The 24,912-nt window shown below is 35.2% G+C and overlaps 1 protein-coding gene across 2 annotated transcripts in view; it reads left to right on the top strand.

Moving 5' to 3' along the window:
* The window catches only part of LOC148948564 (aminopeptidase N-like), a 142,352-nt gene that overhangs the window by 43,481 nt on the left and 73,959 nt on the right, over positions 1–24,912 (top strand). For both annotated transcript variants that reach the window (XM_089094464.1, XM_089094463.1), the window contains exons 3-7: positions 5,117–5,276; positions 8,771–8,970; positions 10,308–10,463; positions 20,051–20,163; positions 23,831–24,026. In XM_089094464.1, the coding sequence (XP_088950590.1) occupies positions 5,117–5,276; positions 8,771–8,970; positions 10,308–10,463; positions 20,051–20,163; positions 23,831–24,026 (825 nt within the window). The remainder of the gene's footprint in view (positions 1–5,116; positions 5,277–8,770; positions 8,971–10,307; positions 10,464–20,050; positions 20,164–23,830; positions 24,027–24,912) is intronic.

The raw sequence follows: 24,912 nt of genomic DNA on the forward strand, positions 1-24,912 counted from the left end.
GTTTCCATGGCGCAGTTTATTAATATCTTTGGAGTTCGACCAGTAGAATTGTTTCCGGGCAAAATTCATCTATGTCTTTGGTATAGTAAGATACATTTGTTTCTGGCCAACTTTTGTTAATGACTGACAGAGAATGTCATGATTGATAGATTTGTCAAGAAAGAGGAATTTATTTGTTCCTTCTAAAGGGACTTATTTATCCACGAAATGAAACTTTAGGTCATTGCGTGATCCTGTTTTCCTATTCCTGGACACCTTGACATTCATCTCGAGCGTGCACTTGGCCAAAACAACAACAACAAATAAATCAACCTTTGTAAATTTAGGTCATTGACCCACTTCGATTATGCAATCATTCTCCCTGGGGATTCCATGCCCATATATGGTGTTCGTACGGGACTAGCACCCCCCTTTCTACTATCAATCTTGAGTACTCTCTTCTTATTCCTTCAAAAATTCTTATTATAGCATATCATTGTCTTCCGGCCAGCAAACTTTTAGCTTTTCCGCTCGAAGTTCAAGCTGCTTCCTCTGAGAATTGCATTCCTTGTCAAACAGTTCGTGGTAGCGAACTGTATGTAAGGAGTGACCCAGCTCAATAGTAACCGAAAATCGAAAAAAACGGAATTTTAATACCAATAGATTATATCAAAAGAATTGGCTTGTTATGCCGATTCCATATTATATATATATATATATATATATATATATATATATATATATATATATATATATATATATATATATATATATATATATATATATATATATATATATATATATATATATATATATATATATATATATATATATATATATATATATATATATATATATATATATATATATATATATATATATATATATATATATATATATATATATATATATATATATATATATATATATATATATAGATATATATATATATATATATATATATATATATATAGATATATATATATATATATATATATATATATAGAGAGAGAGAGAGAGAGAGAGAGAGAGAGAGAGAGATGATAGTATATATATATATATATATATATATATATATATATATATATATATATATATATATATATATATATATATATATATATATATATATATATATATATATATATATATATATATATATATATATATATATATATATATATATATATATATATATATATATATATATATATATATATATATATATATATATATATATATATATATATATATATATATATATATATATATATATATATATATATATGGTGGGCCTAGAACATCGGGAGAGGGCTCATTCTAATGAAAATGAAAAGTTTTAGTGCCCTTTTTATGCGACCAAAAATTGGAGGGTAACTAGACCCCCCCCCACGCCACATTTTTCCCAAAATCGTCCGATCAGAAGTTTGAGATAGTTTTTTTTTGTTCACCATAGTTGAAAGGCCCAATAACTATGTCTTTGACGATAACATGACCCCCCCCCCCCACCGCCCCAAGGAAAAGGTCTTTAAATTATAAATTTTCCCATTGTTCACCTATAGTATTTGTTATTGAGAAGTATGCATACATATTTAGAGTGGGAAGGGGGGACGAATTTTCTGCTGGGGGATTTTACACAGCGATAAATTTTCATGGAGAGGGAAGTTTCCAGGGGGTGAACTTTTCAGGGGAAAGTTTACACAGGGGAATTGCCAGAACTACTATACGAAATTTCTTTGTATGTCTTGCTTTCTTTACCGATTAAATTTTACATGTGCAGATGTTAAGGGTAATATTCTGTGGTAAGTTTTCGCCGGGATTGAATTGTCCAGAGGATAATTCCGTGTGGAGGGGGATTTTTTCGTGGACGTGGAGCCTGACATCTTAGTGTTTTTTTTTAAATGATCAGAAAATAAAAAAAAAGTTTTTTCAACATCCAAAACTTAAATCCACGGATGATTCTCTGCCTAACTTAGCCTATTCTACGCCAGAACCAACGCACTCAGCCCGACAAAACTCAGCCTACACAAAATTCCGTCCAGTATTACCCCAAGTCAATTTTTATCCTTTAAAGATTCGACGCGGCAAAACTAAACCCATCAGATTTGGATCCATGCAAAATTTAACCCCCCTAAAGATATCGAAGTCAATCCAGGACAAGTTTAACCCAGGAAAATAAGTTTAATGTTGCTCCTTACTTTTAGTTGAAAAACGTTGTTTTTTAAATTTAATCGAAAAAAAAAATAGTTCTCTTCGAACTTCTAAAGGATATATCTTACGCCAGAGGTAACTTAGCAAGACAGCCTAGAAGTGAGGTCAACTCATGGAACTTAGGGATGGGAAAGAAGGGGGTCAATCAATTAAAAAATCGGGGGGGGGCACTTTCGGTGTTGTTACACTTTTTCCAATGAAAGTACCGAATAAAGCTATTTTACAATGAAAATGCCAAAGAACAGGTATTTTCCAAAATATAGGGGAGGAGATTAGCATATTTCAAGTGAATGATAAATATATATATTTATCTATAATATTTATCTATATATATTTATTTATAATGATAAATATATTATTGGGCTTTAGCTTTCCCGGTTTAAAGCAAGTGAAAATATGTTAAATTTGTGTACATCAGACATATTAACACATCTTTAATGGTGATACTCTGGGTCTCCCAAAGTTATTTTAAATATGTTTGGAGTTTTTTGGGCTATATATTCTACATATTTATGTCATCCTTAAACAAATTCTTGCTATTGATTAAGAACAATTCTAAATCTTGAACTTATTATTTCTGTTTTTATTTCTACTGCCTACATTGAAATACTATATCGAATTTCTAATTAGAATTTCATAATCGTAAAATTAGCCTCAACACTAGATTTTTCATTTATAAAGAAATAACTTTGATGAAGCTAGGAAGCCAAACACTTTTCATATTTGAAGCAAAGAAAACTTGAAGTGCAAATCTGAAGTGTGTATACGAGGGCTGAAGGCCCTAGTGAGTGGAAGGAGGGCGGATAAGCACTATGCCTGTAAAGCTCTTTGGCTAGTATAATTTTCATAAATTTTTATGTGCCTACAAAGCTTAAACGATGATAATGGTTATATCAAAAACAACTCAAAGAATGTTCAAGAGGATGACAATGACATAGCTATGTTGACAAGAAAAATAATGGCCCTGAAAATGACAAAATAGCCTATATTAAGAGAGATGATCAAGAGCTTCAACGATCATGATGTTTATGATCACAGCATTCCATTCAATGCAAGGTAGAGTGGGCATTCATTCATACTGATGTGATTGACTTAATAACGACAACTTTGATGTTTATCTATTTATTAATTGAAACCCTGTCTACAAAACTTGAAAAGGACGGAGCAAAATGAGAAAAAAAGACGAAAAGAAAACAATAGTAAGAGACAAATATCGACAAAACAAATAAAAATCAAATAAGAACGTCAATTATAAACAAATCAAGGATAAAATAAGAATAAGAAAAAAGTCAAAACGACGCTAATCCAAGGACAAAATAAGACCAAAATCAAACAAAGCAAAAGTAAATTCACACATACAACATTAACATATTCATACATAAACATATATAAAAAAAAAATCAACAGCAGACGAAGCTATTGCACTAGAAGTGGGCCTAGCTCATGACCAGCTACTTTTCTATTATGTTCTCCAATAACTCGAGAGATAGCTATTTCTGGGACTGCAATTTTAACGATGATAATATTAATGGCAATCATATTGATGATTTTTATTTTTGATAAAGGTGGAGTTTGTATGAACGAGTTCTCTCTCAGTCTCCTCTTCCAGAAAAATCAAACTATATCCCAGTAGATTGGCTTTGCACAATCTTGAAAGTGAGTACAGGTTTGGTTGACTCAGGTTAAGCTTCAGTAATATATGTAAGATACACAGGATATCAATTTGATAAACTGGACATAACAAATTAATGAATCACTCTTTTTATTCTTAATTCATTCCACTGGGAAATACCTGTTGGGTTTAACCTCAGAATCAAACAGTCCAAAGTCTTGGATGGTTGCTGCTAGAGAGCGGTTCAAAACATGGGGAAGTGAAATTTTAGCCTGAAAATTTGCATGCTCTAGCTCTTTAACTTGACTTAAATCCTTCAGTGAAACATTTCGGAACGAGACTAATTGCCTTTCTTCTCTCGCCTGCAGATACGGTTAAAACTAGCCAGAGTCAAATGTTAGTCTGCAAATTTATGTCGCTTCCCCGTTTCAGAATATTGGGTTCTAGATTCAGACCATTATCGTTGTAGGTTGGTTGTTTGATTTATTTTCCTGGGTTAAACTTGTCCTGGATTGGCTTCGATACCTTTAGGGGGGTTAAATTTTGCATGGATCCAAATCTGATGGGTTTAGTTTTGCCGAGTCGAATCTTTAACGGATAAAAATTGACTTGTGGTAATACTGGGCTGAATTTTGTGTAGGCTGAGTTTTGTCGGGCTGAGTACGTTAGTTCTGACGTAAGATAGGCTGTTTGGCAGTGTAGAATCATCCGTGGATTTAAGTTTTGCATCAGCTGAGATTTGAAAAATAACAGTAGTGTGGTGGACTCATAAAATAATTTCTGTTCCATAGTATCACAGTATATAAACTATAGGCAGAGTGCTCTTTCCCTATCTCACCCATTATAAAAACCCGGACCGAGGTACGAGTGCTCCAGAGAACGTAGAAACATAAGCGAAATTAGTTCTTTTCACAGGTAGACAAGTCAGATTTCTCTTGAACGCGAAACTTGGCTTCAACGTTGGAACACTAAATTTTGAAGAAACTAATTTTAAATTAATTTATCCCAATACATATATGAAAATCAGTAATTAGTAGTGCAATGTTATTATTAGATGTTTTTAGGAATTAAAAGTAGGATCGAAGTCTCAAGTTGGTTTCAAAGGCATTTTGAGAAAGTTTCTGCCAAAATACGTGTTACAGGGTTATTGGACCGCTGATGGCAGATCAAATGAGAGGAGCTGTTTGTACGCGCTAATGCAAAAATAAGTGGGAGGAACTGTTTGTTCACACCGAAAATGAAGAGCCAGAAATTATCTGCGGTAAATTTACTGTTAGCAGAGCATATGTGTTAATCCTCCTTTTTATTTTCTAGTTTCTCGCCAATTTTATACACTGTACGACTTTTGCCAATTATAGAGGAAGGAAACTTCACAATTTTTGGAGATGTTACAATAGACATGGTTTGCAATGAAAATACACAGCATATTGTGCTTCATATTAATGATATGGATGTTCATCAAGAAACAATAAAGGCAAGCCAGAAAATTAAAATTATCTAGAGCTATACTACCATACAGGCCTATACACAGTGCGGGGAAATTGGTATGATGAATATAGCTCTTAAATAGGCATGATGAATTGCTTGATTGAATAACCAACAACTTTTTCGAACATGTGTCTTTCAATATAAGCACGACAATTTGTCCAGACAAAGAAGTGTTGGCCAGACTGACCCAAACTGATTCTTATCCATATAAAAATTGCTGGTTCATTAGATTGTTCATAAAATAGTAAAGGGTGACAAAATGTTTTGGATAAATATTTGTTAGGAAATAACTTTTACTGCAGAAGTTTTGCTTAAAAATTGAAAAAAAGTCGAAGAAAACAGAAGAAAGGAAAGAAAAAACAGTCAAGTCTTTGAATGCTTACCAGCATTCAGAAATTAAATAAAAAATGAAAAAATATATGAAAAACGATCAAAAATTAAATAAAAAAACAAGTTTTTCAAATTAAAGTAAGGAGCAACATCAAAACTTAAAACGAACAGAAATTGTTCCGTATATGATTGGGTTCGCCCCCTAGTCAATACCTCGCTCTTTAAGCCAAAGATTTTTTTTAGTACTTTCATATGAGCTATTTATTCTAACTAACGGCCTTTGAGATTAAGGGGTCATTTTTAAAGAATTGGAACAAAATTCGAACTTTAGCGTAAACAGCGAGGTATTGACTAGGGGGGCGAACCCCCTAATATACGTATTAAAACATATGAGTATAGAAGCTCGTTATGTAAGTTAATTCGTAAGTACGTAAGTCAACCACATTGAAACAGCATTATCTCTTTTGCTACTTAAAAAAGGGAACTAGAAGCTTTAGTCTTTTACGAACAAGTTATCTTCAAATTTTCTAGAAACATTGGTTCAATACGATAACCCATGACAAGAACAAAAAAAAGATCCCATCCGTGATCTTCCTTCTAAAAAAAAAAAAAAAAAAAATAGAAAAGAAAATGCACAATTCTATATTTTTGAAGATGGATGCTTGAAACATCGATGGAGCTTGGCGGTTTAATTTCCATCACGCTCGCTTGCCTCCATAGGGGTGCTGTTTCCCTCTTTTGAAAATACGGCAAATTTTCTCAGGTTCGTAATTCCTGATGAGTAACTTTAAACTTAATGAATTTTGAATATTCCGGCTCAACATAAGAAGCAGACTGTTTTGATGTATATATTGTTGTCAAGACTCTTTTATTTTAGAGTTTCGGTTACTATTGGCATATTTCGCTCCTTTCTTACCATTTATTACCAAAAACTGTAAAAAACTAAATTTAAAATTACAAAATATAAGCATTTAAGTTGTAGAGGTGATAAATCCAATTACCATGGAAAACTTGTGAATTCTATTCTTCTCTGAGCCCAGTTTTAAAACTGATATCAAACAGTTCGTGGTAACGAACTGTATGTAAGGAGTGACCCTGCTCAATAGTAATCGAAACTATAAAAAACGGAATTTTGATACCGATTGATAGATCAAAAGAATATAAAAGTTTCACGAAGTTTAATCTTACCCATCAGAAGTTACGAGTCTGGGTAAATTGCCTTATTTTTGAAAAAGGGGGAAACATCCCCTGAAAGACATAGAGTCCTTATGAAATGACACCATCAAATTCAGCGTATCACAGAACACTACTGCAGAGGTATCAATCTCATATCTGCAAATATGTTGAATTTTGTATTTTTTTTGCCTGAAGAAAGATCACGGATGCGTCTTTATTTTTTCTTGTTTTTTTTTTGTTTGTTTTTTTTTTACCATGTGTGATCGTATTGACTCAGTGTTCCTAGAAAGTCGTGAGAGGGCTCATTCAGAAGAAAATTAAAAGTTCTAGTGCCCTTTTTAAGTGACAAAAAAATTTGAGGGCAACTAGACCCCGTCCTTCGCTAATTTTTTTCCCAAATTCACCAGATCAAAACATTGAGATAGCCATTTTGTTCAGCATAGTCGAAAAATCGAATAACTATTTCTTTGAGGATGACTTTATCCCTCACAGTCCCCGGGGAACATTGCGTATTGTTTACATTTAGTATTGGTTATTCGGAAGTATACAGACGTTTTCCAGGGGGATTTTTTCAGGGAGGTTCAGGGGGAGGAGATTAAGTGGGAAGATCTTTCCGTTGAGAAAGGAATTCTCCATGAAGGGGGCGCCGGATTTCCCAGTATTATTCAAAAACCATCAGAAATTAAATAAAAAAACTTTTTTCAACTAAAAGTAAGGAGCAACATTAAAACTTAAAACGAACATTAATTTTATACGTATGTGAGGGGGTTCTCCCCTCGTTAACACCTCGCTCTTTACGCTAAAGTGTTTTTTAGTACTTTCAAATGAGCTATTTATTCTAATTAAACGGCTTCTGTGATTCAGGGACCATTCTTAAAGAATTGGAACAAAATTCAAACTTAAGCGTAAAGAGCGAGGTATTGACGAGGAGGAGAACCCCCTCATATACGTAACAATTTCTTTTCGTTTTATGTTTTAATGTTGCTCCTTAATTTCAGGTGAAAATACTTGTTTTAATTTTTTATTTAATTCCGAAAAAGAAACCAATAGTCGAGCACAAAATATTGCTTGTTATTAATCCCCCACAGTCCCCGTGGGAAGGGCTGAAAGTTATTAACTCTGCCTATTGTTTACATATAGTATTGGTTATTTTGAAGTATACAGACTTTTTCAAGGGGGATTCTCTCTCGGGAGGGAGGGTTTCAGGGGGAGGAGATTAAGCGGGAAGATCTTTGCATGGAGGAAGGTATATTCCATGAAGGGGGTGCCGGATTTCCCAGCATTATTTAAAAAACAATCAGAAATTAAATGAAAAAAATTTTCAAATGAAAATAAGGAGCAACATTAAAACTTAAAACAAACATAAATTTATACGTATATGAGGGGGTTCTCCCCCTCGTTAATATCTCGCTCTTTACGCTAAAGTTTCTTAGTACTTTCAAATGAGCTATTTATTCTAATTAAACGGCCTTTGTGGTTCAGGGGTCATTCTCAAAGAATTGGAACAAAATTTGAACTTTAGCGTAATGATCAAGGTATTGACGAGAGGGAGAACCCCCTCATATATGTAATAATTTCTTTTCGTTTTGTGTTTTAATGTTGCTCCTTACTTTCCGTTGAAAAAACTTGTTTTTTTTTTATTTAATTCTGAAAAAGAAACCAATAGCCGAGCACAACATATTGTTTGTTATTAATGACATATTAATAGTAAATAGTGATAATCAGAAATCATATACTAAGACTGGCTAAATTTTTGTTTTATTAAAATCTTGTTTTGCTGTAGTTTTGCCTCAATTAAATGAGGATGAAAAACCAAAAACAACAGAACTCTGATATTGCTAGCAACTAAAAAAAGGTAATAGATAATTTTTTTTGGATGCCACTATGGAAATAGAATTTTAAAAGACATAGATTAATGTCTATTATAGACAATAGTACACTTTGCTGTGTTTTACATTATTGAAAGTGTTTCAGGTGTCTGGAGAGGGATTGGAAGGCATGATGGTTCACCACACTTCTTTTGACCAGATTACGCAATTTTTCACCATACACCTTAACGGTGAACTGAAAGCAGGAATGCAGCTGAGTCTTTCCATGTCATATTTGGCCAAGCTCAATGATATACTTGGAGGTTTTTACAGATCTTCTTATTTTGATGTAAACGGAAACCGCAGGTTAGTTATTATGAAGAGTTTTTAGACACAGCACAGTCGCTGTAAGTCAAAACACATTATGTATGTACATCACAGTTGGAATTAGGTGTACTTCCAAAAGTTTTTAGTCCTGATGCATCAATTGATACTGTTGATAAACTTCACGTTTGTGATATGGATGACTCACGCTATTATCTTCGGTATAATGCCTGCACTCTGTGAAAATAAGAAAATTCCCTCTCATTTTCGTCTGAAGGATACTTCTAGAAAATTGTCTTCAAAAATATCTTGTCATCATCAATATTAGAAAAGAAAAATAAAATACTCTAAAGGCGTTGCTTTCTCTATGCATAGTCTCCATATAGAAGAAAATGCTAAAAAAGGCAGTAATACAATGCATCTTGCAACACTGCTTTTAATAAGGATGATTATTTTCTAGAAGACACTTCAGATTTACGGTGATGCACTGCTTTTAATAAGGATGGTCATTTTCTAGAAGATACTTTAGATTTACAGTGGTGTCAGTTCCTTGAAACCTGTGGGGGGGGGGCAAATATATATTTTCAAGATCTAGGTTGGGCAGTTTTGTTGTTTTTTCTGCTTTTTTTCAATGAATGTACAAAAACAGCAATTTTTCAATGATGATATCAAAAAGTTCATTTTCAAAAATCCAGAAGCTATTGGAAAAAATTGCTGGGGTCCAACGCCCCCATCAATTGACGCCACAGATGTTGTCAGAAAATTGAGCAGTGAAAGCATGAACGTAGGTTTTAGGTACCCTCTGTCACGAGTGATCACAGAAGAAATATATATAACGAACAGTAGCGAAAAGTTTCTCCAAACACAATACAACATCAACGCTTGCTAGTTCGGGAAGGTCCCTAAGCCGTCTGAAACTGATTAATAGGTCCCATAAGTTCGTCGCGATGCGCTAAACATTTCTCATTGCGCGTCCATGAGGGCGGAGTCATGAAGAGTGGCTTAGTTTAATGTGTTTCAAAAATCTTTATTGTAGGGCATAGGACTTTTCGCAACTGTTCGTTATATATATTCCTGCTGTGCGAGTGATGAGCGGCTCAGGGTTAAAACGGTAATTTGCTTGAGCTTTTGAATTAACTAGGAATAAGAACTGATTCTCAGGGACACTACATAATGTGATACGAATATTTAATTAGCAAGTCATAATTTAAAAATAAAATTCAAATATTAACGTGGGTAGCCCGCTTTAATAAAAGCAAGACATCAAGAGGTTCCAGAAAATAACATTGATGACTCGAATCGTGTTTTTTTTATTAATTGATGGGCTCTGCTAACGCTGAACTTTTTTATATGATTACTGAAATTACTTTCTCTTTCAGATATATCGCTACTACTCAATTCCAGCCAACAGATGCAAGAAGGGCATTTCCCTGTTTTGACGAGCCAAACTTCAAAGCGAAATTTGCCATCACCTTGGGAAGGAAAAAGGATATGACGTCTATCTCAAATATGCCTATAAATCGCACAGTTCCTCAGTAAGTGTAATAATTTTGTTCGTTAATAGTTGATTTACCTTTCAAAGAAAAAAGATTAATGCTTGAGTCTGGAACGATTAAACTTGAAATTTAAGTATAGGTCAAGTTAGACTGGTTAAAACCATAAATATAATTGCGTATATGCTTTTGCAATCAATAACAAACCAGTTAGCAATTTAAGTGACTCTGGGTGCTAAGGAGGATGTCGCTTTTTAGTTTCAGAAGGAGGATGTCGTACAGAAACAACTGAAGATTGTTTCTGGTTCTCTAACATTTCTGAGTCAATTGCCAAAAACCGTTTGCTAAGATGTACTCAAACTAGCAAGCAGTTACTGAAAATTACCCCTGAAATTAGAATACGTCAGACGCGGTCTTTTTGGCGTAACAGAGAAATTATGCTCGTCATTTCAATCTTGATTAGACCACAGAGGTCGGTAGTATTTGAAATATAGATTTTTTAATTTCTCTCTCTTTTCAATAGTGCCTGATAAAATTCATCTAGGAATCCCCCTTTCAATGAAAGAAATTATCAGATATTTGAGTAAATGAAGAAGTAATTATTTTGTTTTACCTTGAAAGGCTCCTCCAATTGATTCATTGAACTTTTAAATTTTTTTAGTTTGAATAAAAATACCTTGTATATTATTACTGATTCGGTTTTTAGAATAGATTTAAAGTAACTAAGCTTTCGTTGTGAAAATCATAGCTGAGGTTTTGAAGTTGAGGGGCCAAGAATTAGCTTGGATAAGACACTAGCCTTAATTAGAGTACAAACATAAAAAAAATTGCGAAAGCCGTATAAATTGCCATACATAAGGGTTGTATTTTTGAACCTCAGCCCCCCTCCGGAAAAGGATATTTTCTGGCTAGTCAATTGATTTTTCTATTTATCTGAAAGTAATCAATTTAAAAAGAAGAAAAGAGACACAAAACAATAAACTCTTAAAACGGCAAAATTAGATGAACTGTCACAAATGTGTTACGTCGAGAAATCCTACCATTTACAAGTATAATGCTACCACTAGAGGCATCATGTATAGAGTGAGAGAAAATTTCCCCTAGTGACTCAGTAAAAATGCATGAGCCGGTAAAATCGAAGCACGAAACTTCACGGATTTACTGGCTTACTATTTAATTACATACATGAGAATAAGCTGACAAGATAAATGATGAAAATCAAAATACTAACACGACTTCTACTGAAATCTTGATCTGCCGAGAAGCTCGTTCTCACTCGGTAAATGTAGCAACTTTACTGACTCAATTTCTAAATTGGGTAAAGGCTAATCAAAAAATATAAACTACTGACAGAATATATACAGCTATCTTCATCTCGTTCAATAATTATACCGGTTTCTCCAGCTACAGCCAGCTTATGATACTATATAAACTTTATCATTCGGTAAGAATCTCTACCAAAACCTTTAATAAGTGGCTGACTCGATTTCCCTCCACAATAGAGCCTGATTTGGAAAATACATTAATACAAATATTAACCAGACAGACCCTACTGCCAAGGCCGTACCCAGGATTTTTTTTGGAGGGGGTTTTACTCATTTTTTTTTTGAGGGGGGGCTACACAAAAAAAAACTAAAAAAAACGTATACAAAAATTGTTTATGTCCATTTTTGTTACATTTTTTACGAGTCAGACAAATATTTTAGGGGGGGGGGTTCAAATCCCCTACCCCCATCCTGGATACGGCTTTGCCTACTGCCCTGAAGGGATGTGAAACCATGGAGTTTGCAATACAAAACATTGACGATGCCCGGCGTGGTAGTTCTGCTATGAGGAGGGATTTGCTTATTGATGGCAAGCTGTATCTACATAAAAGCATGCATGGACACACTTGGACATTTCCAAGTGGTGTCGACCATTTTCAAATTCGCCAGAGATGACGACCGAGGCTAAAAGACGCCCAAAGTTTCAGAAGCACTGACGTTGGTTCATGTCAAGAACTAGTCAAAACCAGGCTAAAATTGAAACTCAAGTCAGATATTTAGAAACAAAAGGCACACATATTCAGAGACTTTGGCATAGTCATGGCAAGTGACAAGGTTTTTTTTTATCACTGCTACGTACAAAACTGTCCAATACACTCGAGGCCCTTGATGACCTATCGAAATGCATTGAATAAGCTTAGGAGATGATTCACAAACCCCATACAGATACGGTCAAAGAAACCTTTGAGTTTGAAGAAAACCGGGTAAGCATCCACTAAGACTGAGGTTCTCATAGCAAACCTACACGAAAGTGAAGTCAAGCCCTCTTTGGTGAAATGATCAATCAATACTGACCAAGATCATGGTGTGGGTCATTGGTTGCTGACGCTTGTTCTAAACCACCTATTCAGCCTATATTTTGTAATATAGGCAGAATGTTCCAAAAATTCCTAATTTTTTAACTATTTTTATTTGTCATGCTTTCTCTGTGACTTCTCAATTTTACATTTGGGGGGATTTTCCCCTGGTAAATTTTCCGCAGGAGGAATTTTCTATGGGGTAAATTTTTTGCGGGGGAACTTTCTGCGGAGGGGAAGATTTTCAGGGGAATGGGAATAAGCCTAGCATCAAAAGACAGAATGCTGTGTTAAAACCCCTGAAGGCATCATACGCTACTTGATAGTGATGACTGGAGCCAGGCAAGGCTATGCCTTCAACTACTTTTCGTTATCCTTGATATAGCTATATCTTTTAGACAGATAAATAGACTTAAAATCTGAACCGAAAGAAATCTAATAGTTGTCGACTTTGATAACCATGTTGATCTTATACAGGAGCATTAACATAAGGTTTGGGTATTCTTAAACAAGGTCATGAAGAATACTGCAGAGTTCGGATTACATATCCCCAATCCAAAGATTTAAGCTATGCTAAGAATTGTTTGACGCATAGAAAGTACTATTTTGACGGGAAGATATCAAACATGGGACACACTTCAAGTATTTAAGAAGCACAGTAACTTCCAATGGAGATCCTTGAAAAGAAAAATGCAACACAGTAGCTTTATCAAATGAAGTATTTTAGAGAATTCTACCTGTCTGGAAATCCACTGCAAACTCGTGAAGACTGAATTTCAGCTTTTCAAGAGCAATTTTTTGTCAGTTCGGAGCTATGGGATTTCTAAAGTTGTTTACTGAACAGTAGAAATGTCTCACCAACTCTGAGAATGACTGTCTTAGCAGAATCCTAAGGTTCATTTGGATAGACATTGTCAATGCTCACCAGATTTGTACCAGCATTGGGTAGCCAGACATCGCTTAAACTGTGACGCAATGAAAATGGTGATGTCTTAAAATATTCTAAAAATACTTCTATGCTGAAACCGGAAGGCAAAGTTTGAAAGATCAAGCTCAGTAAGACGTACGAATGTGACAGGAGAGTCCTTATGACGAGTCTCGTCTCAGAGTAAGATGGCATCTACAGAGCAGTTTATATTACAAGAGATTGGAGGCTAACTGTCAAAGCTCTGTGTGCCTTGCAAAGAGGCACACCTTAGAGTGACTAACTGTCAGGAGCAGCTTCAGGATTTTTTTTAGGGGGGGGGACAAAATAGGTTGATCCAATAAACTTGTGTTAGGAGCAAATTTAATTAACGCAAACTTGCGTTAATTAAGTAAATTACACTACTTTAGACCTTCGTAGGGGGCGCACTCCCCCCTCACCCCCCCCCCCCCAAGATCTGCCACTGCTAACTACTCAGATAAGAAACTATTTGTCGCAAGCCCCTCATATAGTATCAGTTAATAGAAAAGCTGTAGACTAGTGTACTTAAGGGTCAGTTTGAGTGTCATTAAGGGTCAGTTTGAGGAAAAATTTCAAGTACTAAAGAACAAATGAACTAAAGAGAATGAATATATCAAGTTTAAGGACAACTCAAGTACAAACAAAGTAATTGGTATGCACTAATTAATTCTATAGTGACTATTGTCGGCATCGCAATTTCTTATATTGTACATAATATCTACTTTTTCGTAGAAAAAAATCTCCTCCATACTACCTAACAATAAACATCCCCGAAATAAAGCCAAGCCTATTTGGTCTTCAGATCGTCCTAGAATTGAGATAATACTACTTGAAAACAAACGTATCAATTAGGACATAGTATGGTGACGTCAAATTTCATATTCATGTATATTGGAATGACAGATTTGGATGGTTTGTATGCAAATTGTTTCCTTCTAAGACCTAAACATAATGAGGAAAAAGATGCGTGGGTAAGTCAGAACTATTTCCTTAGAATAAGGATGATCTGACGGGCTGAGAAGTATGGCAATTCGAACAAACCTTTTTAAAGTGCTTGAAATCTGTCACTGAAATGGTAGTTTGTTGTAAACCCGAGCACAGGATTTGAAAATCATCCAATAAATATATTAAGCCCTTGAAAAAGGATCAAGAAAATGAAACAATGTAAAATTGCCGAGGTGTTGAGATTCTAGTTAACAGAGTAAAGTAGCGGGTAAACTGCAGGTGCATCCTTTTGTGGTGCGGATGATTACAGCTGAGGAAAGTTCTGCCACGTTTTAAAATTTGTAGCATGCTGTGACCCACATTTAATAAATTGGCTGTACAAAAGAACGATGAAAAATAACAAGGTAAGCTGTCCTAGTGGAATTCTACAGAGCTTATTTTTTTTATGCTGAATAGTTTCACATGGCCTTCATTGTAACTGCTCTGAACACTAGTTGTGGGTATTTGAATGCTGTAGATAGCGTTCTGGATTTTATTCGCAAAGAAAGACTTATAACATGTGCTAGCTGTCTTAGTGGTAGTCTATAGAGCCTATTCTTTTAGGTTTACTGGTTTTACAAGATCAAGAATCCCCAGATTAGGATGCATAAGGTGGAATTCAGTTTCAACCCAAACGTCCACTACCTTGCTGTATCAAATTATGCCTTGCTATATCAATCATTTCCAATTCTGAATTGACCAGTCTATTGATTAGAAATGGAACTATAATAAGAATTCCATCGGAACTATTATAAGAGGAGCTCTTAGTCCACACCCTAACATATATAATGGGAAAATATGCGACAATCCGCAACCGAGAGTTTTATCTCTTGCCAAAAACAAAGCTTCCATGTGCATACTGTAACTCTTGAAATATTGAAGATATGCAGTTCCAACAATACCGATACATGTATTATCTTTTGATTTTGTTTAACATCTGCCTTGGCATTCGATGAAAATTTTAACTTAATACCCGTAGCGATTCTTGAGATTAATATAGATACGCTCAGATACGTCTTTTTGGCAACCTCCCTTTCAGCATTCAATGAAATTTACCATTTAACACCCTTAGCCATTCGTTATCTGCATTGACCTGGCAGATAATGACAACCTTGATACATTATGTCTTTTTTTCAAGCAGGCTACCGTTTAACTCTATTCATTAATTCTAATATTCTTTTCTGCCCTAATACGGCTAAAGTGACCGAATCCTTTATTTATAGAGAGCTCATAGCCCAAGTTCAGCCAACCCTTGATCCGTTTCAGTACGGCTGCTTGAAAGGGTGTAGTACGACGCATTATCTATTACGTCTCTACCACCTGATTACCGAGTGGTTGGACAAAGGCAGTAGCCTCGTTGACCTGCTTTTAGTCGAATATCTTAGGGCATTTGACTTGATCCGCCATTATACAGCAGCAACTAGCCTCAAAAAGATTGGCGCTGGGAAGCATATTTTGCTCTTAGTTATTGACTTTCCGCATAACCGCTACCAGTGTGTCTATGCCCTCTTTCCAAGTGACTTAAACTCTGAGTGGGCTGAACTGACGTGTGGCGCGCCGCAAGGCACTAAGCAGGTAGCTCTTTTGTTTTTTGCGGTAATTAACTACATTGTCCTCGAGTTTGAAGACATATTCAAATACGTGGACGATGTCTCCCTACTTCTGAAATATCTTGCTGAAAAGTCAGACGTGTATCCCCAGTTCAGCAGTGAGATCAGTAAATCCTCTCTCGAGCAGTGTAGCATTAATGACCTCCAGATTAATGTGAATAAAACAAAAGTCATGAGGTTTAATCCGCTTAAGCGTAACCTCTCATTCCCGGATCCGTGGTACCCTACCCCCTCATCCTCAGTGATTATCGGGGTTACTTTCAGTGTCGACTGTTCATTTAGCGCGCACATCGCCGGTCTATTGAAAAACAGTAGTTGCGCACAACGGTCGCTAATTACCTTGCGCCGACAGGGTTTCTCACAAAGTCAGCTGGAGACGATTTACGTCACATATGTGCACCCTATCCTAGAATATGCGTGTCCTGTGTGGGGCCCTCAGGCTCATAATATTGACCACCTGAGTGAAGATCTGGAGGCCGTTCAAAAACGGGCAGTGAAAGCAATACTTGAAAACAACTCTTACAACTGAAATAAAACTCTTTTGAGGCTGCCCTTAGTGCCTTACGACTGCCAACGTTGCGTGATAGGCGCTTGCAGTAAATGTGCAATTTTGGGCAGTCCCTTCTTTCGCCCCAAAAACACCGTTTGTTGCTTCCCCCACCTGCACCTATCACCACCAACACCAGCCATAAGAACCAACTAGTGCCGCCAAAGTGTCGAACAACCCGTCACAGCAATTCATTTGTGCCTTTTTTTTGTCAGTTATTTAAACGGCCAGTGACCAGTTTTATGCAATGTAGTAAACAGCGCCATTTAGTCACGGCTTCGGCCACGGCTACGATAGTTGTTTATAAAATAAATGAGTCTATATGAGTCTATGAGTTTATAAAATTCAACAGTTTCAGTTGTAACTGTAGAATTTGTAATGGTATTTATAGTCAAAGTCGCAATCAGCAGCAGTTGCAATCCCAAGCTATTGCACTTGTAGTCGCAAGTTGTAGCACTTGCAGGTGCAAGTAGTCACAGTCAGGACTAACCGCAGTAGCAGTCAAATTGCATTCGCTTTCTTAGTTGCAACTGGCCGTAGTTGCATTCGTAAAATGTCAAAATTCCAAAAAGTCTCAGTCACAAGTATTTGTAAGATTAAGTATTTGTAGTCGTAGGTAGTCATAGTGGGATATAATCACGGTTGCAATTGTGACATGTGCCTATAGTCTCAGTCATTAGCATTTTTAGTCACATTCGTAATCACTAGTAGCCATAGTCATAGTCACAAGTAATCACACTTGCTACTATTCGCAGTCACAAGTAGTTACATTTACAAATATTCAAAGTTTAAACAGTCGCATTAGCGTATACAAATAGTCAAGCTGCAGTCATAAGTCATCGCACTTGCAAGCAGCCCTAATTAGTCATAACCGCAGTTACAAACAGTCACAGTCGCAAGTAGTCAAAGTTGCGGTCACAGTAGTAGTAGTAATAGGGATCCTGAAAGTGTAAAGTTATTACTCTTGCCCGCTCCTAAGATATTACAAAAATACCCCTTTGAAAGCGTGGATGTATAAAATGGAAACATTCCTGGTCTCAAGTAGAAGAAGTCGAAGCCGCAAGTAGTCATACCTGCATGTAGTCCCAATTAGTCATAGTCGCAGTCACAAGTAATCACAGCTACAGCCATGGCGGTAGTAGCAATAGTGGTCCTAACATTGTGAAGTTTATACCCTTAGCGTCACTCCAAATATGTTACAGATATATCCATCTGATATTCCTGGATGCCCGTACGTTCTTTTGATTTATTGTAACATCCCCCAAAGAATTCTCTGGAGTTCGACCTTAATACCCTTAGCCTTTTCTGACACATTCAGGATCAAACACTCCCCCTCAATTCCAATGATGAATCATGTTTGCAAACAATGGGCACATTGTATAATTTACAACCTTTTCTCTGGGTGATGCGGGGACATGACATTCCCAGAGGCATAGTCTAGTTATTAGATCTTTTGAATATTTTGAACAAAGCTGCTACTTCATCATTTTGACCAGCGTTAAGGGGGGTCTATAAAGAAAAAGGGAGGCCCTTTGGCCTCAAAACACTGTTCAACATGAGCTGAAAGTTTCAACTGAATGCCCTAAGCCGTTCCTGATATATTTCTGATGGGTTTTTTTGACAATCAGCATGCATATAATATGTCTTGGTTTTGTTAACATCGCCCTCAACATTCCTTGAAAGAAGTCAAAAGTAGAAGTAGTAGCGGCTGCAAGCAGTCACAGCTACAGTTGCAAGTTGTACAGAAGCAGTCACAGTCGCAGTTGCAAGCAGTCGTATTGGCAGTCGCAGTAGCTGCAGTAGTAGTAGTAGTCGTCTTAGAAGTAGTAGTAGTAGTAGCAGTAGCAATAGTAGTGGTAGTGTTGACCCCCTGAAAGTTTAAAGTTAATACCCCTAACCGTTTTAGGATATTGCAGATACGTCTTTTTCATAACTTGGATGCAGATAGTTTCTTTTCATTTAGCTCAGCATCATCGAAATCTCAATTTAAAAACCTTTAGCCTTTTCGAACACACGCCTTTCCCAATGAAATATCCTGCATGCAAAAAATGGACAAATTACAGAACTTACACTTGCCTGGAGGCTGTGTGGGAATGGTCTGTCCGGATACATATTTGTTACACATTGTGACTATTTTGAATAAATGGCTTTTTAAGATTTCTAACAGTCTTAAGGTAGGCATCTAAAAGGACAAGGGGAGACAAGGCGAGCTGGTTGCTCTTCGTTTATTTTCCAAGATTATACTCAACATGCCTTTTAAGTTTTAACCACAATTTTCAACACTATTAGCCATTCCTCAAATGCTGCTATTCTGCCCTTTTGACAACTCTCCCGCATATGGTTTGTTTTCATTTTGTTTGACATTCCCCCAACATTTTCTAAAAGTTTTACCTTAATACTCTTAGGCTTTTCGGAGATTTATGATCAAGCTTGCTTTTTTTCCCCATAAACTGACCTTATATATGATTAATGGGTAACTTGTATAGCGTACAACACTTGCCTAATCTTTTTTACTAAGCCTTTTTGGAGACCCAGGATGAATCCTGCCGATTTTCCCAATAAAAACCTTATGTTAACAATGGGCAACTTGCATTGGTTACAGCCCTTGTCCCGTGGGCTGTGGGAGGGTGTCAACCCCTTTTGACCGGATGCATTTGGGGAGAAATAGCGCTGAAGGGGGGCTCGTTGCCCACCAGTTACCTTTGACTCTTAAAAAGGGCACTAATAATTTTGATTTCCAATAAAATGAGCCCCCTCCAAAGATTATACGATCCCCCAACACCTTTCATAGGAAGTGCCTCGGGAAAAATATATTGAAGTATTATGATTCGTTACTATAGGCAACGCTATAGCGTTGTCTCTGATGACTATGTTTAGATTGTATATGGCTAGATGGCTATACTAAAGAAATTTTCGAATGCCACCTAAGGCTCGAACCTTTTGGTTTGGTAATGAGTGTCTTGATAAAATTGTTCGCACTCACTTTAGATATATCTAATTTGGTTACTAATTTTCCGTCACTTCTGATGGATACATGGACTTTCAATTAGCGAATAAGGCTGCTTGACGGCCTGATAATTATAGTATAGGTGGACAAATAAACTAGAACATGCAACAGTTGATGTGTTTATTTAAAGCTAAGAAAGACAGCTCGAATAATCATTTCAAAAATATCAATTTTTTCTTTTCTTTTTCTTTCAGCGAAAATTTACCAGATTATGAATGGGATATTTATGAAGAATCTGTCCCTATGTCAACCTACTTAGTGGCTTTTGTCATATCTGATTTTGTTAAAAATCCAGCTCCAAATGCAGGTAAAATAAAGGTTATCCAGTATTATACGTATATAAAAATATTAAATTTTTAAGTAGATATATATTTATACCAACTTACCCAATAAAGGTGCATATATTGTCTAGTATCTTAATAAAAGTAAAACTAGCAACGATAACAATAAGGACCTATTAGGAGACTCAGCAAAAAAAATTATATTATATTGTTATGGTTGAGTCGAAATTAGGGCGTCTTAAATTAAAGTAGAGAATATTTGAATTCTGAATAAACATCTATATATTATCTTATGGAATATTCCAGCGCACAGTAAGCAGCACCCAACTCGACTAAACCAATTATAGTCGATTTAGTTCTAAATTCAAAAAGTTGAACACCAAATTTTCTTACTAATATGCCTCATATAAGCATTTCGGCTAGTTTAATTAGGCCACTTCTAATCCATGCGCGACAACTCCGTATCTACAAATCCTAGGCTCAAAAAGAGGATATTCTTTCACTAGCAATCTTGTTGATGTTCATGCACTCTTACCTTCACCCAAAAAAAAAAAAAAAGTGGAAAAAAGGAGTGAGGATAGAATAAAAACAAAAAGATTTTAAACCAAAATCTGAACTGAGGCTGCCAAAATCTCAGCTCCCTACTCTCTAAATATACTTGAACCTTAGAAAATTTTACCGCGGGAAGTCCTGCAAGTATTTTGGTATTGGGATGTCAAAATATGGAAAATACACTTTTTTTGTCACCTTTTTTTTATTGCTTAAAAAGCCCAATAGAGCTCAAAATATTCACTTGAACAACTCCTTGTCTAATTTCTTAAGGCCTCTGGTTCAGTAACTAATATACTTACCTATGGTGCAAAAAATAAAAAGTAAACAAAGAACGGCAAAATATAAATAATTAAGTACATATACATAATCGTATTTCTCACAAAAATTTCACAAATCTGTTTGATTTTTAGGCGGAGGAAAAGGGATAGAATTCTAGAATTCTATGTTGTTAGAGCAATCAAATATGCGAAATCTGCGATTTTAGCTTTCGTCAAGGTTACGTGTTACGACTTTTTTTGTGTATTATTTTTTTTATCATCTTAAGTACTAACTAATTTTGAAATAAAACCTGGAACGTCGTAAATGTCCGACATTTAGAATTGGCACCAAATAAGACGATACTCGTAATGATTATATTGTTCGGATTCTCAGATTTTTAGAGTTCCGATTAATAATTATGAAATTTTTTTTTAATTATTCTTCATTACCATAAACAGTTTTGTTACCAAATTTTTTCACACAAAACTAACGCATGAATGATAGAGGAGAGCCTAAAAATTGTAATTAATGTCAAGTTAGTAAATTTTTTACACCATCACGATTTTCGGGCTTGACACTTAGCGGCATTAATTAGCGAGACAGGTGGGCCTAGAGTCTCCACCTTGTCCCCTCTAAATTCGGGAAAATTAAAACTTGTTCTGATATTTTCAATGAAAAATGTCTTTTAAGTATTTTCCTTGCAAAACTTGAACCGAATTGGCCCCTCACCCTAAATTTTTGTGATTTGACGCAACTGATGACACTGTTTGTGAATTATAAAACTCTTTTTCGATTTCTTGCTCGTGAAATTCTATATGATGGTTCAGGAAATATCCAAGATAATCCAATCTTGCTGTTTTTTGTCTTTCTTTTATCCCATGTAAGAAAAGCTCAGTTCTTAGATAAGCATTGAATAGTAATAAAATTTTAATTATGCTGAGCATTCCCCCAGGAAAAAAAATGTTTCTCACAGAAAAAAATATCATGCGAAAACAAATATTAAAATGTTTTTTGTAATCCCCTATTGATGGGTTAATGGTTTTTCTAAATAGCCGACTGAACCAGCAATGAATGGGTAAAATATATTCTAGAATAGACTGGTAATGCAGGAATAGCTTTATAAGTCTAATTTTCTTTTTATTCCTTACAAAAAGTGTAACATAGAGTTAATTTATTTGCTATCTAGGCCTAATTATCTTGCAAGCAGTTCAAAAACTGAGTTTTTTTTTACCACCATTTTATATAGAAGGGTACCCGAGGACCGAACTTCCCTCGTTGAAAACGAATTTTTTTTTTTAATCTCTTTTGCAAAACGGCTTTAATTTCATTTTACTTTATTCGCTGCAGAAACTAAGATCGTTTAGGGCATTGGACATCTGGGCATTTGTGATGTTATTCGTCTGAAAAATATTTTCCAAAATTGATTAATGCCCTATCCGAATTTTCCCGAAGTCGTGACCTATCAATATCGTTTTTTCACACCGAAAAACGAACAATTATCTTATTACGAACAACCTGGTTAAACGAATAGTAATCACCGAGCAATGCTCGTTTCTCTTGTTTACAAGCTGAGGCTGTTTAGGGGGGGGGGTCTACAGAAAAGCGCTTACCCAAGGCGCAGAAATTTTAGGGGCGTAAAATTTCAAGTAGACAATATGACGATTATAGTCATTTTGTTTTGCTTTTTAATTTTATTTTGACCAAAATAAGATAAAGGATGCAGTTAGTACACGAAAATAATTTGTAAATTATTATTTAATTAATAAAATAAATAAAAAATAGTTAAAAAATAAACTATCCATTAGTTAATAAATTGAAAATAATTTTTTTAACAAATAAAAAATTTGTTAAGATTTGGTCAAAATTTGGCGTGGGAAACGGGGAGGAGCTAATTGACATTTTTCCCCGGGATTGAGAGAGGCCAGAACTATCATTGACAAACTATCACTTTTTTTGCCACAATGCGAAGCATTTGATACAATGGAATCGACGATCCAAGCAAAGTGTATGGGTACTTAAATTACCTAAGATAATATGGGTATTTTACATTAACACATGGATAACTTGCATTACTTAAGACTCGCTTCACAGCTATCAAAATAGAATTTCTTTCTCTAATAGCTCTTAATAAACTGATTAAATTTTGCCAATACACATCTTTTACTTATGATTGCAGCTTTCAACCTTCAGGAGTCTCTATTTTTTATTAAAAAAAACAACAAAGGGGCTGGGCTGCGGAAACAAATATTTCCCAAAGTCGGGACCTATCTAGATATATCTTCACACCGGAATATGGTAGCATGCCAAATTTAGAAGAAATCATTGTGCCATTTTCCATGAAAAATTTACTAATGTATATCCAATTATTATTCGTTTAATACGAGTACTATTTATTCTGCCTAAGAAATTCGGGTAAATTTGTAATTTAGTTGTATTATTTCATGCAAGATATGTTGCTGAAACTACAATACCTCTGACAATTTTTTTCTGTCATTTGTTTGACAATTTGTCATTTGAAACAATAAATTTACTAACATAGTTTGTAAAATATTTTACAGTTCAATGTCAATTTCACCTTATAACAAACAAAAAATATAAAAACTAAATTACTTTCAAGCCAAAAAAAGTGCTTGAGCCAAAAAGCACTCAAACAAATTACAAACAATCTCACACCAAGCATTTTGTAATAATAATCATAACAAAATAATAAAAATAACATATAAATAAAAGCTATGTAGCTTTTGTCTCTTCAATTTACTTTCAAGTAACCCCAGGTTGCTTAACTTTTAAAAAGTATTAAATAGGCTCAATTTATAATTGAAACATATATTATTGCTTGCTACTAGAACAAATAAAACTACTTTAATTTACATTTCATTGTAGGTGAGACAGAGGTGGCTGTTTGGTCGCGACCTGGTGCTGAAGAGCAAACAACATATGCTACAAATATAACTTCCACAGTTTTGGAGTACTTTGAGGAGTTTTTCCAAATCCCTTATCCTCTTCCAAAGCAGGATATGATTGCCATTCCAGACTTCGGAGCAGGAGCTATGGAAAATTGGGGATTAATAACATACAGGTATTTATTTTTTAACCTAAAGATTCTTTCATAAGAGATACATTTGGTATGCTAAGGCTTTTTTGTTTCGATTATAACTGAAATTTATTTCAATCCGAATTTATACAAATTTCTTGCGCAGATGGAATAAGAATACTATAAATATTAGTCCCGCTTAAGTTTTGTGATAGCTCTTCTGTTACACAAATTGATAAATAGTGGTTGTAAGCGTCCATAGTAGTTAAGTTAATCTTACAAGGTCACTCAGTTCCAATAGAATAATCTAAATTAGAATCAAAGTCTCAGTAATGTATCAGGAAAAATAGGAAGTAGTTGATAGGCATATTTTAAGCTAGGTCTTCAGTTCAATGCTGAAAATTCCGAAGTTGCATTCTTCAACTTGAAGCAAGTGTCGCCTGTGGATATTCCTCTTGGAAATAGTAGTATTAAGCCAGTAGATCATACCACCTACCTTGGTCTTCCCATTGGTCCGTCGACAATGCACACGCGACAACTATTAATTGCTCACATTGAACACAAAGATAGGTTATCATATGCTTCTTTTGTAACGAATTAAATAAAAAAAACAAGTTTTTTAAACTGAAAGTAAGGAGCGACATTAAAACTTAAAACGAACAGAAATTATTCCGTATATGAAAGGGGCTGTCCCCTCCTCAACGCTTCGCTCTTTACGCTAAAGTTTTTTATTATTTTAAAAAATAAAGTTATGAGAGAGAGTCAAAAGGGTAATAAGTAAAACTGCAGCAGAATTGCAACAATGTACAGCAAACAAAATTAGTGATTGGGATGTTGACAACCCCTGGCATGTTAAATATTCAAGAGTTTACCACTGACTACTGAGTGAAAAGATTGACAAGCTGTGCAATTTAGTAGAAGAGCTGAAATT

Source organism: Artemia sp. Qi Xiang Cuo, chromosome 9 (genome assembly GCF_049724085.1).
Source record: "Artemia sp. Qi Xiang Cuo chromosome 9, ASM4972408v1, whole genome shotgun sequence".
In the NCBI taxonomy this organism is placed as follows: Eukaryota; Metazoa; Arthropoda; class Branchiopoda; order Anostraca; family Artemiidae; genus Artemia; species Artemia sp. Qi Xiang Cuo.